Here is a 17230-nt window from a genome sequence, read left to right on the forward strand (position 1 = left end):
ATTAGAGTCATAAGAAACATTATTATTTTTTTTCATGTTTTCCATCTCCTATCTGGCCTTGTTCCACAAACACTATCCTGTTTACCCTTTTCCAACTATATGTTTTTGCAGTGACGAGTACATCAGGCAGATATGCATGGATATTTGCCAGCATGATAATGAGAGCTATCAATTTTCTCTGTGAAAACTAACATAAATTTCTATAACCTATATATCAATAGAAAGGGAATCTACTGTAGATTGACATGGTGCTATCGAATTTCACCTAACTCAAATGCTTTTTTTTTTTTTTTAACAAATATTTATCTACAGAAGGGTTTGCAATTTTTCCTTTTCGGCTAACTTCTACTTGCCCTATTAGCCTTTTGGCTATCGTACTTACCTTTTTCAACCATACTACGATAAAGAGCAACTACTCAGGTTTAAAACAGCAACACATTCATTAGCTTACCATAAAATGTTAGTGTACAGTGGCCAATTAAGTACAAATATCGCTGCATGACGGTGCACTGTGTGTGTGCCCAGCTGAATCTGGCACACGGTGCACTGCGTGTGTGCCCAGCTGAATCTGGCACAGACACAATCAGCGGAAGGCCGAAAATCTCAAAGGGTTAATATAGCAGCCTTCTAGTGAAGTGGTTAATGAAGGCTATACAGTAATTAAAACTCTCCAATTCAAAGTCTCAAACTGAATTTTTAAAATCTGGAAAGAATAAAACAAAAAATATGTCACCGGATTGAAAGGATATGATTCCCCCCTCCCTCCTAAACACCAACAGATGATTTATTCAGCTGAGGGATGCACTCCACTTTATGAAGAATCATGCCTCTAACAAATGAGCCTCCTATGGTCGGTGTAATTCCAGTATTTTACTCCAGCCAATGTGTGGTTATTCAGCAGAGTAAGTGAAGAAGGCATGGAGTGTTAATACTATCAACAATAACCCTCTCATGGTCAGAAAAACACTAGTATTCTGTTCCAGCAAAGGTTAGACAATTTTCTTTGACATAAGAGCCTGACAGAGTTGGCCTCTAAACAACAGTTGGAGCTCTGTGGATTATCTGGCTTCTGTTAAATAAATTTACTCAGCTGCAGGATAATCAAACTAACAGACAACCTTAAACCCTTGTGAATGTTTGCATAAAATTAATTCATACAGGAAAAAGTAAAATATCTTCAGCATTTGAGAACTGGGCAAAAATAAAATTGGGTCAAATTACTGCAATTTCTTACTGACAATAAAAATATTCCTTACATGTCTCAGTACTTAAAACCCTGGTACAATATGCCCCTTCTTCTTCATTTTGCCCATTTTCTTCTTTAACTTTGCATCCTTTCGTGCCCCAAGGTTCTTTGCTCTGGCAGCTTCTCTGTCTAATTTCTTCTGCTCAACAGCTTTCATTCTCATCTCCCACTTCTTCTGGCTGGCCTTCTTGCGTGCTTCCTTCTTCTTGATGGAGTGTTTCAGCATCTCAACATCATCTCGTACCTGAGGGGTACATGAATCTTAGGAAAGAGACCAAAAGAATGTAGATTAAAGAAAATAACAGAAAAAAATTGTCATCATAACCCTATCCTTCAAGTAATAAAAGATGTCTAAGATCCAGAAATATGGAAAAAGAAATACAAAAGCAAGGTAACTAGGGGCATACTCAGATATTGGGCAGGAGGATTTCCAAAAAATTGAACTCGGTGCAATATATAAAACTGAATCCTACATTACTCTCTTCAAGGTGTAGAGGCCTGAGGGTATGCTACCAAAGTTCGGCATTAACCCCTGCTGAGCTGTAGACCTTATATGAGACACAATGAAGGTCTGCATGAGCCATAATGCAAGCCTCATATGAGGTACAATTTACATTTGTAATGAAAAAAATGACTCAGATGAGGTAAACTACCTTTCAAAGAATCAGCATGGCAGAGGTAAGAGCAGAAAACCAGCCAATTTCCCCTGATGGCATTGTATGACTAATAAACCTCCACTCACCTCTTGGGGATCAAGTCTATGTGCATGGCTAGACCATCACTCCCAGTGGGATGCTCTAACCATTCAACCAATATGGGACAACCTATCTATCTATCTATTCGTATCTATTGCCAGACGCCTCAATCCTGTTTGGGGTGGCCACAAACAAATCACCTCCAAGTCGTCCTGTCCCCCGCCATCTCACTGCCCTGCTCCCAACTCACACCCCCCTCTCTCATATACCTCTCCACCCCATCCCTCCATCTCATCCTCGGCCTCCCCCTCCCTCTTCCCCCATCCACCTCACTCACATACACTCTCTTCGTCAGTCTTTCACCCTCCATCCTCTGCACATGGCCAAACCACCTCAGTGTGTTCCTCATAACGCTTCCTATCACATCCACATCAACACCACAACGCTCCTTTATATCCTCATTCATCAGCCTGTCTCTCCATGTGACTCCACAGGCTCCTCTTAAATAACTCATTTCCACTGCTCTCACTCTTGACTTGTGTCCTTCCAGCAACGTCCAAGCTTCACTTCCGTACGTTAGAGTTGGTATCACAATACTGTCATGTAGCAACTTTTTCACTTCCATGCTCACTTCCCTGTTTTTTATCACTGCTTTCAAAGAACCAGCAACCTTTCTTCCCTGCTGTACCCTTTCAAGCACTTCACCCTCCAAACCTCCATCCTTACTCATCACACTACCCAAGTACTTAAACGTACTCACATTTTCCAATTCCTCACCATCCAACCTCGCTGTATATTCACTGACTTCACCTCTCTCAAAGACCATCACTTTACTCTTCCCTACATTCACCTTTAGATTCCGTTTCTTACACACACTCTCTCAAACTCATCCACCAAGCCTTGCAGCTCCCCTTCGTCTTCACTCAGCAACACAGTATCATCTGCAAACAACAGTACAGGGAATTTCCAAACACTATCCTCTCTCACCAGGGCCACTCCAACATCCACTACCCTACCTTGTATCTCTTTTATTACCCCATCCATGTACAGATTGAACAACCATGGAGACATGACACATCCCTGTTTCAACCCAACTTTCAAAGAGAAAAATTCACTTAGTTCACCATCCACACGCACTGCAGCCTTCGCACCATTGTACATACTCTTCACAGCATTCAACAACTTCCCATCTACTCCATATATTCTTAACACTTTCCACAATCCTTGTCTATCCACCCTGTCATATGCTTTCTCCAAATCCATGAAAGCCGCATACAACTTCTTTCTCTTCTCTAGAAACTTTTCCACTAAAGATCTAAGAATGAATATCTGATCTACACAATCTCTTCCCTTCCTAAAGCCTCCATGTTCTTCTCCAACTAATTTCTCTGTTCTTTCTCTAACAATGTCAATAAGTATCCTACCATACACTTTTCCTATTATACTAAGAAGACAAATGCCCCTATGATTACCACACACTTCTTTTTCCCCTTTTCCTTTGTACAAGGGAATAATTATACCTGACTTCCAATCCTCTGGGACTCTACCTTCCTCCCAGGCCAATCTGCACATCTTCCACTTCCATTCTACTACTATCTCTTCCCCATGCTTCAGCATTTCACCACACACTCCATCAATTCCTGGGGCTTTCCCCGATTTAACTTTCTTCATTGCTTCCACAACTTCTATCCTACTGATTTCTTCCTGCCTTCTAACCTCCCTCCTTCTCCCAGCCATTCCCCAGCCACTTATACTCTCATTACTTCCATCCTCTATGTTCAACAATTCCTTAAAGTGTTCTCTCCATCTGCTCACTTTTTCTCCCTTCTCCACTAGTAATCTACCATTTTTATCTTTCACTACCCTGCTAACTTCACTTCCACCCTGTCTTACTCTTTTCACCTCTTTCCAGAACATTTTCTTACAGTCCCTCCACTTTACACTCAAATTCCTTCCAAATTCCTCATCCACTCTCTTCTTACTCTCTCTTACTAATCTTTTCACCTCTCTCTTTCTTTCTACATATAAGTCTCTCTTCCGTCTCTCAACTTCTTCCATGCCCCTATTTCTCATCCATTCATTGTATGCTTTCTTCTTTTGTGCCACAGCCTGTTTCGCCTCTTCTGTCCACCACGCTGTTCCTTGCACCCCCCTCCGTCTTCTCTTCCTTCCACACACCACATCACATGCTGCACATATTTCTTCTGTAAATATCCTACACACACCTTCCACATCTCCCATCTGCTCCAATTCATATTTGCCAAATCGTTCCTCCACTTCTCTCTTATATGCTGCCTTTTTCTCATCCTCTTGTAATCTTTCCACTCTCCTTGCAACTACTCCTTCCTCTCGCCTTTCCCTTCTTCTATTTCTCCATTCTAATTGGACCTTGATTCTGGCCACCACCAAGTAGTGGTCAGAAAGTCCACTCCCCCAACCTCGATAAACTCTTGCATCCATTATACATCTTCGCATCCTTTCATCCACACACACATAATCAATCATTCCCTTCCTTTCATTCAGTTCATCACCCACCCTTCTTATCACTCGCCATGTATACCTGTGGATCATTTTATGCCTGAAGAGGGTATTGGCTATCACCAACCCCCTCCCAGCACAAAAGTCCACTAACGCACTCCCATTCTCATCTACCTCAGCAGGCACACCCCACTCACCAACTATTCCATCCACCTTCACATTCCCAACTTTACCATTCATATCACCAATCAAAAACACTCTCTCATTCCTTCCAAACTTTTCCATGCACACTTCTACATTTGTCCAGAACTCCTCTCACTCTTCTAGCACGATCTTGCGTTGGCGCATACACACACACAATCGCCCACATTTGTATTCCAACTTTCAACTTTACCCACACAATCCTTGACCCAACTGATCCAAACTGTCTTATGCTCCTCTTCCATCTTTTACTCACAACTATACATACTACTTTCTTTGCCCTCTCATTCTCACCTACTCCTGCACATATACCCCATCCACACTCCCATTCTCTCACACTTTCTCCTCTCCATTTTGTTTCAGTTATTCCACATACATCCACTTTCGCATCCTCAAGCACCTGGACGATCTCTCTCTCTTTCACCTCATCATTCGCTCCTCTTACATTCCAAGTACCAATTACCAAGTCCTTTGTCCGGTCCTGGGTCGTCATTGTTTGGTCAGTCCTTGTCCGAGGCTTATTGTTTGTTTTTTTAGTTAGTTGTTTTCCGGGGAGGGGCACTAACCCTACGCCAACCCTTTTAGTCGCCTTTTACGACAAGCAGGGATACTGGGGGAGTATTCTTGAAAAACCCCCCTACCCCCAGGGAAACAGTGACTAACCTTAACACCTTCAGCTTTCTGTAAGGCACTTGTCCATGCACGTTTCTCCACCATATCAACTGCAGCATCCTTCAGTCCCTTTTGCTCTAACTGCTTTGCCTGAAACAAAATAATTATCATCATAACAAAAGTATCATAAGTTCATAAGTCAGGGAAAAAAAAAAAAAAAAAAAAAAAAGGGGGGGGGGGTGGGGGGGTCACCAGAAGAGGTCACAGAATGTGACTTCAGGGATAAGGGACTGCATAGGGAGGCTGTCAGAGATCAAGCAGCATGGATGGCCACCAAGGCTGACCAACGCAAACATGCTGGAGCCTTTACAAAAGAAATGAAAAATACATGGAATGATAACAAAATAGCAACCCACGTAATTTCTTACATTAAGCACTTACCATACCATAACGCATCTAATGAATCTGGATTCATAAATTACGATGATTACTATGATGTTCCTTCTGAGAACAACAACTGGATGACTGCAACATTACTCACTGAAGGCAAAACATTTTTGGAAATGCACAACTAACTTTAGCTCCCTACATAATGACCACTCCCTTCTACTATGACTACATAGCTTTTGCATATCTGTTAATGTTTACCCAACCTTTACCCTCCTCCCCTCTTCCAAGTAACTCCCATGGTACTAGTGGTGTGGGAAAGTAAACAATGAGAAAACAACTGACATTGATGCAAAAACTGAACAAAGACTTTCTGATGGCAGTGATGAAGAAAAAGCAGGAAAAAGCAGCAATCACTGCTCTGAAACCTCTGTGTGACATCGACCTTCTCTTCCTCCCACCCTCATGCCTTTTGGTCTCACATCTCATCACTACATCAACAGTGCCACTTTCATGTCATTGCCAAAGTCCAACCATGGTAAGTACATGATTTTTTTTCTGTCAGACTTTAATATTATCAAAACAGGCCAACACGTATAAAAGAAAAAATGTATTTTAAAAATGACTCATACCCACATCTGGGACATGGACAAGATCAAAGGTGTCAAACAGTTAATGAACTTTCATATCTGATGTCCCTCTGTTCCCTCAGTTAGTCTGTCATACATGGGGTTTACTGCACTATACTAGAACGTTTTGACCATGAAAGGGTAAATGATACCATTTTTAACACTTTCAGGCCCCTATAAGCTCTCAGCTGAATAAAATTATCATCAGTAAGAGAAGAATACTGTAGCTGTCCCGAACATGAGAGGATCAACTTCTCATTTTTACTTTTTTTTAGTTTTATGCCATGTCCCCTTTTTTCGATAAGGGCTAAGACATCGGTCCTGGGTAGTAGTTCTTCCCTAGGCAGCCTGGCCGAACACCCCCAAGTCCTTTAAGAAGGCCATGGCCGAGACCGGGCTTTTCCACAGAGCTCTAAAAGAGTGTATGTTGTGTTGTTGGTGTAGGTGACTGGGTGCAATGCAGTCTTCCAAAATGTGCTTAATAGTATGGGGTGCTGTGTTGCATCCTCGACAGGCATCAGCGACGGAGTCATCCAGCTTCTTCTGGTAGCTTAAGAGGGCTGGATGGTGCCCACATCTCAGCCTGGCCAGGTGGACCCTGTCCTCACGAGGAAGATAGGATTCAGAAGGGTGGATGTCAGGAGGCCGTGCATGCAGCTGTGTGTTGTCTTTAAGTGACTGAATGGAGTGGCAAGTGATCTGAGTGTGGATATGCTTCTGGAAGCTGGTCTGAGGTGAGCGAGAGGGGAGAGATGACAGTATTTGTGTATGGTATCGTGTGCTGGGTGTTGTTTTGATGTTCCTTGGTGTGGGTGGATGTGCTGCCATGTACTGTAGTGGATGTTGTGGGTTTGTGGAGGCTGCAGCAAGAAACTGGGAGCCTCTCATGTCTAGGTGATCCTTGACTTTGAGGACTTTGGTTTCTTAATGTAGGTGGTCTGTGGGTGTAGTAGCTGTGCAGCCTGTGATTATTTTTAGGGCCCTGTTCTGTATGGTCTGTAGAGTGTTGTAGTGTGTTTTGGTGAGGTTAGAAGCCCAGGCAGGGCTTGCATAATTCATCACTGAACGTATGTATTGTTTGTATACTGTGGTGGTGGGTTCTTTGTTGTGTCCGAATGTTGTATGGGCAAGTGACCTCAAGGCATTGAGTCTTGGTGTTATTTTATTTTCAATGTTTGTGATGTGTTGTTTAAATGACTTTGATGTACTGTATGTTACACCAAGGATTTTGGGTGTGTGTGTGTGTGGTAGGGGAGTGTTGTTTATGGTGAGATGTGGGATATGACTGTTCTGCTTGTCCAGTTTGTGAGAAGAGTCACTGTAGATTTGGCTGGGGCTATTTTGAGCCTGTTTGTGGTGAACCATTCGTGCAGTGTGTTGCGGTACGGTTGAATGATGTGTGCAGCTGTGTTTGCGTTTTGGTGAGTACATGTAAGTGTTATATCATCTGCATGGGAAGCTATGTGTATCTGTGGTGTGTGGGGTGTGGGTAAGTCGTGCATGTATAGCTTAAAGAGTGTAGGGGACAAAACAGATCCTTGGGGGACGCTGTTTGTGAAGTTTCTGATGTTAGAAGACTGACCTGCAAATGTTACGTGTGCACATCTGCCTGCTAAGTAGTTTGCCAGCCATCTTTTTGTGTTATTGTGCATGTTTATGAGGTTGTGGTGGGGGATGGCATCAAAAGCTTTCCTAATGTCTAGTGTGATTAGGATTGTTGTGTGTGGTGACCTAGCTGAATTCATGCCATCAAAAACTCTCTGTGCAAGGTCTGTAAGAAGGGTGTTTGTGGAGAGTAGTGGCCTAAAGCCATGTTGTGACTGGGCTAGGGAAATGTGAGGTGTGACTAGTTGTAGTACCAGTCGTTCAGTGACTTAGAGGGGGTACAGAGGAGTGTGATGGGGCGGTGTGAGGAGGGTAACGTGGGGTCTTTGTTGGGTTTAGGGGTAGTGATGATATTGCCATGCTTCCAGATGCTGGGTATTATGTTGTGTGAGTAGCTGTAGTTTGATATGTTGGTGAGTGCTTGTATGCCTTGTGGTCCTAGGTGTTTAACCCGCGGCGTCCCGTCGACGTGAATTAATATCCACACATTTTGTCACTGCCAATCCTGTCGACGTACATAAACGCGAATTAATTGCAAGGTCCCTAATTTGCACAATTTTCAATTTTTGCGAGTGATTTTTGGTACATATACATGGGACACCTTCCTCTACAAGATGCCAGGCAGGGACAATGCCTTACCCAGCATGACCTCCTCCCCCCCCTGCATGCCATTGTCTCAGCAATTCACCTGTTATCAGTGACCTGGCCAGTAAAGCCGTGTCATGCCACGGTACGAAATTCAGGGCCAGAGTGATTCCCCAATCGATGACAATATGGAGGACAAACATTAGAGGAAGAAACAGTCAGAAATGATGATCAGATAATGTGGCAAAAAAAGGTCAGGTATGGTGATGAGTTAGTGAGTGAAACAATGCTTATAATGCCTATATTACTGTTTGAAAACCAATATACTCTCGTACTACATATAAATTCGTACCAAGTAAATAAATAAATACCGTTTATGAGTGGTGTGAAATAGTTACCCTCCCACAGAACTCGTTTTCTTTGGTGCCAGCCTGTTAGAAAACCCAGTAAGGTAAGGAGGTAGTCCTACCTGGATCGAGTATTTTAAACCTCAGGTGAGTGATTTCTCTATGAATTTTCGATGTTTCTCACCAAAAGTGGAGGTTTGAGCCAAAAAAAAAAAAATTTCCAAAAATGGTCGGGACTGGGGGGAGTCAGTTGTGGAAAAGTGGTCGGGATGGGGCGGATTTAGGTGAATCTTGCTTATGTTGTCTGGTCCACAGGCAGATGAGTGCTTGAGGTTGTTAATGATGTGCTTTGTCTGGTTGTAAGTGAAAGGTGCGTAGTCTGGGTCTGTGGGGAACAGTCTCTTACATCGGATGATACGTCGGTCTTCGGGATGGGGGTTTAGATGGCTGACTTGTGAAAAGTGATTGATGAGAGTGTTTGCTTGTTGTTTGTTTGCGGGTATGGTGTCTGTTGTTGTGATGGCAGTGTGTGATTGTGTGGTGTTGCTGCTGGAAAGTGTGATGCTGTTTAGTGTATTGTAGAGTTTGCTGATGTTTGTTTTGTGGTCAAGTGTTTGGAGGTAATTTTTCCAGTTTAGTGTTTGCTGTTCTGATATTTTGTTGTTTATCTGAGTGTTGAGTTCTTGTATTTGTTGTACGGTGTCTTGTGTATGGGGTGTTGGGGAATGTCGCAGTGTGTCCAGTTGTCTGATGAGGCCTTGAATTTCTGGTGTGAAGTTGGGGTTGTGTCTCTTTCTGTTGCCTCTAGGGATGTCTTTTGTCTGCGTTTTGACAATTGTATTGAAGGTGTGCACAGCGGTGTTGATGTTCGTGATGGGTGTACTGTTTAGTGTTTTGAGATGTTGTTTCAGTTACAAAGGACTCCCAGTTGGCTTTCTTATAATTAGCGTGTGTGTTTGTGGCCAGCTGAGGTGATTCTGGTTTTGGTAGTGATGATGATTGGGAGGTGATCAGAGCCTAGGGTTTTGACCACTCTCCATGATGTAGTGGGGGCGAGGTTTGGGGAGCAGCAGGTGATGTCTGGAGATGATGGGAGGAAGAGGGATTAGTGTGGGATATGGGTATGTTGGTCTAGACTATTTAGTATGAAAAGGTGGTTTGTCTGGGATTGTAGTACCAGCCCTCTGTCTGCGTCAGGGTTGTTGACATGCCAGGCCGACAACCTGGCATTGAAATCACCACCCAGGATGATGTTGGGTATGTTAGTGATGTGGTGTATCTGTGGAAAGTAATTGTGTGGTACTGTGGGGGACGACTGGGGGGGAATATATGTGTTAGCAATTGTTATGTGTAATTTGTTGCCAGTGCGTATTTTAACTGATTGTATTTCTGTTGTGGTGTCACATGGGGGGAGAAGTGACTTTGTGTGTGCACTGGTATCTACAAAGTTGATGGATTTGTGTACCAGGGTGATGAGTCCACTGCCACCGCAGTTGGCCCGGTTTTGTCGAATGGTGGTGAAGTTATTAAATGTCGGTGTTTTCTGTTCTTTGTGTAGTTTTGTTTCTTGTAAGATGGCAATGGGTATGTTCTGTTGTTTGATGAATTGTGTGAGTTCTTGTTTTTTGGTGTTTATGCCATCTATGTTTAACTGAAGGATGTTTATGTTGTGTGTGCGATGTGTGTTGGCTGCTGCAGCACGGGGGGGAGGTGATGTGGGAGGAGGGGAAGGGGTAAGAGGAGGTTGTGATGGAGGTAAGAGTTGAGGTGGATTAGGATAGGTTGGAATGGGAGGAGTTGGGGGACTGGATGGTGTGGGAAGGGTCGGTGGGTTTGGCTATAGAGGTGTGAAGGAAGTAGGAGTAGGATTGGAAGGGGGGTTGATGGGTGGGGGGAAGGAGCATAAGGAGCAGGTCCAGGTGTTTGTTTAATGTTTTCTGGATGCAAGTGTTGTGCAAGTGTAATGGGTCCAGTTCTTGCAGGAATTGCACTGAACTGAACCCTTTGTCTGTCGGCTAGACGTGATAGGTTTTGAGCATGTTGGACATATGTATTTGTTGGTGGGTCCTCGCCCCTGGGTAAAGGACTCTGGTTTTGGAGCGAGTAGCACTTTATGACTGGATACCTTTCCTGATGTCTACCAATGACCCTCGGGTGGCCTGTAACCTACGACCCTTCAGTCAAAGTGCTCTAACCCATTGAGCCACAGCTGCTAAAATATATATTAAAATACATATACAGTGATCCCTCAATTATCCGGATGCTGGGCCTTGGCTCTATTAAACCATTATCCGAATTTGCTTGCTATTATCTGGACATAAAAGTGCCCAAGAACTTTGGCCAGCCAGCCAACATGTCCAAACATTCGGCATTATGGCCACTGGGCTCGAGCTGTGAACGGGAAGTAGTCTGTAACCCACAACCAGAGCTAAAATGTCCGTCTGACCCTGCACTGAATAGTCAAAATCGCGCTCTTATCCTATCACTCCCAATGAACCTTCAGAACCCAAGTAATACGACTGTAACCCACAAGCGGTGTCAAGACATCCATGCGCATTCCTCACTGAGTGTCTAATATCACGCGGCCACAGGGTCTAAGTCTTTCCCAGCCACCACCTCCATTGAACACAGACCACAAGCCACAAGTACATGTTCGGCAACAGTGGCAGTCTGCCTCTCTATCAAAGGCTGATAAGTTTATGATCTTCCGATCTCGATGTGTTGTGTTTCCACATGGACACTCGGCGTCTAACAGACTGCAAACCCCAAGTAAATGTACGACAAAAGCACCCGTCCGCCTGTTGACAGAAGAGGGAGAATCTTGCCCACAGCCTCACCTCTCCCCCTTTCCCTCCCCTCCTGGCTCCCCCCTCACTCCATCAGTCTTTACCCTCTTCCGTGGTGATTGCACTGACTCGTGAGTTTTCAAGGTTTTTTGCAATTTATTCAACTACTATTGGCCCTATGGAATTCCATGAAAAAGGTCATGAAATTCTGCATCTAGACATATGCTTAACTCTTGGAAGATGCGACAAAATTTTGAATTAGGATGGTGGGAAGTTACATGAAGGTAAGTTGTGAGGTGGTGTGTGGGGTGAAGAGAAGACAAAAGGGGGTGCAAGGAACAGCATGGTGGAATGAAGAGGTGAGATAGGCTGTGGCACAAAAGAAATAAGCATATAATGAATGGATGAGAAATAGGGGCGTGGAAGAAGTTGAGAGATGGAAGAGAGTTATATGTAGAATGGAAGAGAGAGGTGAAAAGATTAGTAAGATTAGTAAGAGAGAGTAAGAAGAAAGTGGATGAGGAATTTGGATGGAATTTGAGTGTCAAGTGGAGGGAATGTAAGAAAATGTTCTGGAAAGAGGTAGGGAGAGTCAGACAGGGTGGCAATGAAGTTAGTAGGGGAGTGAAAGATAAAAATGGTAAATTACTACAGTACAATCCCAGTTAACCGGGCGGCTTGGGGAATTCACCTTCCCGGTTACAGATTTTTCCCGTAGTTCTGATATTCAAATCTATACAAAGGCGATCATTATCACAGCAGTAAATACAATTCAGGTACTCACCACTCACATCAGGGGGCACACCAAGAGATTCCACCAGAAAAATTGCCTCGCAAACACACACGATGGTCATAGTGGACGTGCATGCAATGCCTTGCAGTACCGGAACTGCAAAATGCACAAGTCCATTCTGTTAACTACCGAATAATTTCTTGTATGTACTGTACTCATGTGGAAAACTAAAGAAATAAAATTCTGAATATTTATTGGTAAATTATCACGACACCTGTACCCCCACATCAGCTTTGTTTACGATCCCGGCCCCAACTGACCGCCACCATTCCACCACTGTTTTGCACCATTGTTAACTACCGAAGTATTCGTTGTATGTACCGTACTCATAAAAGTGGAAAAATAAAGAAATAAAATCTTGAACATTTATTGGTGAAATGATGTTAAGACTGCACTGTAGAATTATCACACCTGTGCCCCCACACAAAGCTTTGCTTACGGTCCCGGCCCCGACTGACCTCCATCATTCCACCCTTCACCTGCCGCCAATCAGCTGTTTTGCACAAAATAAAATACATGATGTACTTATGAAGTGCAAGCATATATGTTTTTTTTTCTTCCAACAAAGTAAACCTTCATTCCTATTAACATTTTTGTTTTTTTCATCTCTGAAAGCACACATGCGTTCTAAGATGAATTTATGTGGTGCAAGTTAGATTTGGTCCGTTAGGAAGAAAAACACCGGCGTTTGCTGATTTGCTCTCTCCCGAGATGTCTGGCTTACAAATTCCATGCCTGTCTTTGAAACGATTTAACCATCCAACACTGAAATCACATTCGACTTCTGTATTCATTTTATTGTGAAACTCTCTTGCTTTTTCTTCGATAAGAGGACCAGAAATAGGTGCTCCCCTAGATCTTTCTAAGCAAAACCACTTGAACGATGAAGAGTATACCTTTTTTCGATGGACTTACTTGTCTCGCTTTTCATGAAAAATTCATTGAGCTTAGATGCTGGGTCTTTATATAAATCGTTGGATTTCCTACATTATATTTGGTCATCAGTGTTTTATGTTTGCCTTTTTCAAGTCTATTGCATATGTCCAGCTTCTGTTTCAAGGTAGGCACGACATGCTTACGTTTAGTTTGCTCTTTAGGCATTTTGGAATGTTGAAATTACCGTCCATCAGAGCAACACAACAGCAAGAGAGCTTGTTTACTGTCTGGTGGTAAAAAGCAGACTGGTGATTTGTGGAAATTGTGGAGGGTGTGGAGGATGACTGAATTCAAGTAGGGGAAAGAGGGAGGAGGAGGGCTGGTTAAGAGGATTTACTAGGGATTTACATTAGCCAGAAATGCCTTCACCTCGCTTAGTCCGACTTCACCCAGCCTCGCGTGACATGATAAAACGGCGATTTGGCGGTCCATTCAAAATGGCGCACTGTTATAACTTACTGACGTTTTTACCAGCCCTTGAATTTTCCCATTTTTCTGAGTATTCCATTTGTCTGGATACCGGATAGCTGGGATTGTACTGTAGTTGAGAAGGGAGAAAAAGTGAGCAGATGGAGAGAACACTTTAATGAATTGATGAACATAGAGAATGAAAGTAATGCGAGTATAAGTGGTTGGGGAATGGCTGGGAGAAGGAGGGAGGTGAGAAGACATAAAGAAATAAGTAGGATGGAAGTTGCAGAAGCAATGAAGAAAGTCAAAATGGGGAAAGCCCCAGGAATTGATAGAGTGTGTGGTGAAATGCTGAAACATGGAGGAGAGATAGTAGTAGAATGGATGTGGAAGATGTGCAGATTGGCCTGGAAGGAAGGTAGAGTCCCGGAGGATTGGAAGTCAAGTATAATTATTCCCTTGTACAAAGGGAAAGGGGAAAAAGAAATGTGTGGTAATCACAGGGGCATTTGTCTTTTAAGTGTAATAGGAAAAGTATATGGTAGGATACTTATTGACAGAGTTAGGGAAATAATAGAGGAATTAGTTGGAGAAGAACAGGGAGGCTTTATGAAGGGAAGAGGCTGAGTAGATCAGATATTCATTCCTAGATCTTTAGTGGAAAAGTTTCCGGAGAAGGGAAAGAAGTTGTATGCGGCCTTCATGGATTTGGAGAAAGCATCTGACAGGGTGGATAGATGAGGATTGTCGAAAGTATTAAGAGTATATGGAGTAGATGGGAAGTTGTTGAATGCTGTGAAGAGTATGTATGAGGGTGCTAAGGCTGCAGTGTGTGTGGATAGTGAACTGAGTGAGTTTTTCTATTTGAAAGTTGGGTTGAAACAGGGATGTGTCAAGTCTCCATGGTTGTTCAATCTGCTTATGGATGGGGTTATAAAAGAGATACAAGGTAGGGCAGTGGATGTTGGAGTGGCCCTAGTGAGAGAGGGCAGTGTTTGGAAACCCCCTGTACTGTTGTCTGCAGATGATACTGTGTTGTTAAGTGAAGACGAAGGGAAGCTGCAAGGCTTGGTGGATGAGTTTGGGAAAGTGTGTAAGAAAAGGATTCTAAAGGTGAATGTGGGGAAGAGTAAAATTATGGTCTTCGAGGAGGTGAAGTTAGTGAATGTACAGTGAGGTTGGATGATGAGGAAATGGAAAATGTGAGTACGTTTAAGTACTTGGTAGTGTGATGAATAAAGATGGAAGTTTAGAGGGTGAGGTGCTTGAAAGGGTACAACAAGGAAGAAAGGTTGCTGGTTCCTTGAAAGCAGTGGTAAGAAACAGAGAAGTGAGCAGGGAAGTGAAAAAGTTATTACATGACAGTATTATGATACCAACTCTTAACATATGGAAGTGAAGCTTGGACCTTGTTGGAGGGACGCAAGTCAAGAGTGAGAGCAGTGGAAATGAGTTATTTGAAAGGAGCCTGTGGAGTCACATGGAGAGACAGACTGACAAATGAGGATGTGAAGGAGTGTTGTGGTGTGGATGTGGATGTGATAGAAAGCATTAGGAGAAACACACTGAGGTAGTTTGGCCATGTGGAGAGGATGGAGAGTGAGAGACTGACGAGGAGGGTATATGTCAGTGAGGCGGAGGGGGAGAGAGGGAGGGGAGGGCCAAGGATGAGATGAAGGGATGGAGTGGAGAGGTATAAGAGAGTGGGTGGGTGGGGGGGGGGGTGAACTGGGAGCACGGCAGTAAAATGGCGGGGGACAGGGTGACGTGGAGGCGATTTGTTTGTGGCCACCCCGTATAAGGGATTACGGCATCTGGCAACGGATAGATAGATAGATAAAAGTTTTACTCCTTAACACTTTATTCCTGCTTGAATTTCGCACTCTTACCTGTCAGTTTTATGTGTTTTTATTAGCTTAGCTTATAGTATAAACACCAAGATGATGGTAAATGATCTATACCATCCATCCATCATCAAATCCAATATAACTAAATTTACAGTGGCATATTAGGCCATGGAATTTTTTTTTGAGCCCCATGAGTAAACACTCGTCACAGGCAACAGATTTCGAAACCGTCATCAGTTTTTTTGTGGATTTTTGTTGTTTATCCATTGTTTTCATGATGTTTAGCATTAATATGGATAATCATGTGTGCTTTGATGTCTAAATATGGTAGACTGACCTGAAAACAGTGCCAAAATTAGGAGGGGTACTGTACATGCAGTCGTCAACAGGTGGGGTGTTTTTTGGTTTTCTTTTTTTTTTTTATGGTTTTCTTGGTGTTTTGCATTACTTTGGATATTCCTATGTGTGTTTTGATGTCTAAACATGGTAGAGTGACCTGAAAACATTGCCAAAATTAGGCGGGGTTCTGTACATACAGTAGTGTATAGGTAGGGTGTTTTTTGGCTTTCAGTGGTCTTCTTTCATGGTTTTCTTGGTGTTTAGCATTACTTTGGATATTCCTATATGTATTTTGATGTCTAGATGTGGCAGACTGACCTGAAAACAGTGCCAAAATTAGGTGGGGTACTGTACATACAGTGTATAGGAAAGGTGTTTTTGGCTTTCAGTGTATTTTTTTTTTTTTTTAAGGTTTTCTTGGTGCTTAGCATTACTTTGAATATTCCTATGTGTGTTTTGATATCTAAATATGTCTGAATGACCAGAAAACATTGCCAAATTATGCATACGTACTGTACAAATAAGTTAGGTATAGGCTGGAGGTGGGTATACAGTAGGTAGGGTCTGGGTGTGGTAGGGGAATAGCGTTCATTATCCGGATGTTGCCACTATCCGGACATGCCTTTGGCTCTATTATGTCTGGATAAATGAGGGATCACTGTATACTCAAGTTTTAATTTTTCAGCATATCGTACCAAAGACTGCTGGAAATAAACTTAAGAAATTCAATCTACATATAATTACCCAGCAACAAAACTTAACTGAGATCACCACATACCTTTTCTTTCTCTTTCAGAGCTTTAGAGAGCATCTGCTTCAGGTCTTTTGGTTTTGGATCATCATTTGCATCCTGGCTATTTTCTGAGAAGTCAAACTTGCTGAAGACCAACTCTCCATACTTGTTATATATAGGCTTCTGGGGTTTACTTGTACCGGGTTTAACTGTATTATCTGAAAAATTCAAATACTTCACAGTTGGATTAAGCCAAAGAAGTAACACTTCCCTTATCTTACCCACTTCTGCTGTACCAAATGGGATGTGCAAGATCAGACAGAAGGAAAATATAAACACAAAAGGAGGCACATTATTAACACAGTGTTCAGGGAAATCATCCATACATCCAACTGTATTCAACATTTTTGGCTGCAATATACAGATAAATATAATCTATGCCACACTGTGCTGGTATACAAGCTGAACTGCCACACCGTTAATCTCAAATTTTAACCCGCGGATTGTGAGCCACAGCTCAGGCTGGGTGGCATCGTGTTGCAAGCCACAGCTCAGGCTGCACCGGCTATGCATCACCATAACTTGACCCCTACACAAACT

At 42.9% G+C, this 17230-nt stretch overlaps 1 protein-coding gene across 3 annotated transcripts in view; it reads right to left on the reverse strand.

The window, feature by feature from the left end:
• Nucleotides 1-1024: 1024 nt before the first annotated feature.
• The window catches only part of Surf6 (Surfeit locus protein 6), a 76646-nt gene continuing 60440 nt past the window's right edge, over nucleotides 1025-17230 (reverse strand). For all 3 annotated transcript variants that reach the window (XM_080268031.1, XM_080268030.1, XM_080268033.1), the window contains exons 7-9: nucleotides 16676-16848; nucleotides 5284-5382; nucleotides 1025-1490 (exon numbers count right to left, since the gene is read on the reverse strand). In XM_080268031.1, the coding sequence (XP_080124157.1) occupies nucleotides 1269-1490; nucleotides 5284-5382; nucleotides 16676-16848 (494 nt within the window). In that variant the 3' untranslated portion in view covers nucleotides 1025-1268. The remainder of the gene's footprint in view (nucleotides 1491-5283; nucleotides 5383-16675; nucleotides 16849-17230) is intronic.

The sequence above is a fragment of the Coenobita brevimanus genome, chromosome 26 (genome assembly GCF_032717465.1).
Source record: "Coenobita brevimanus isolate Jiangsu-jjx chromosome 26, ASM3271746v2, whole genome shotgun sequence".
In the NCBI taxonomy this organism is placed as follows: Eukaryota; Metazoa; Arthropoda; class Malacostraca; order Decapoda; family Coenobitidae; genus Coenobita; species Coenobita brevimanus.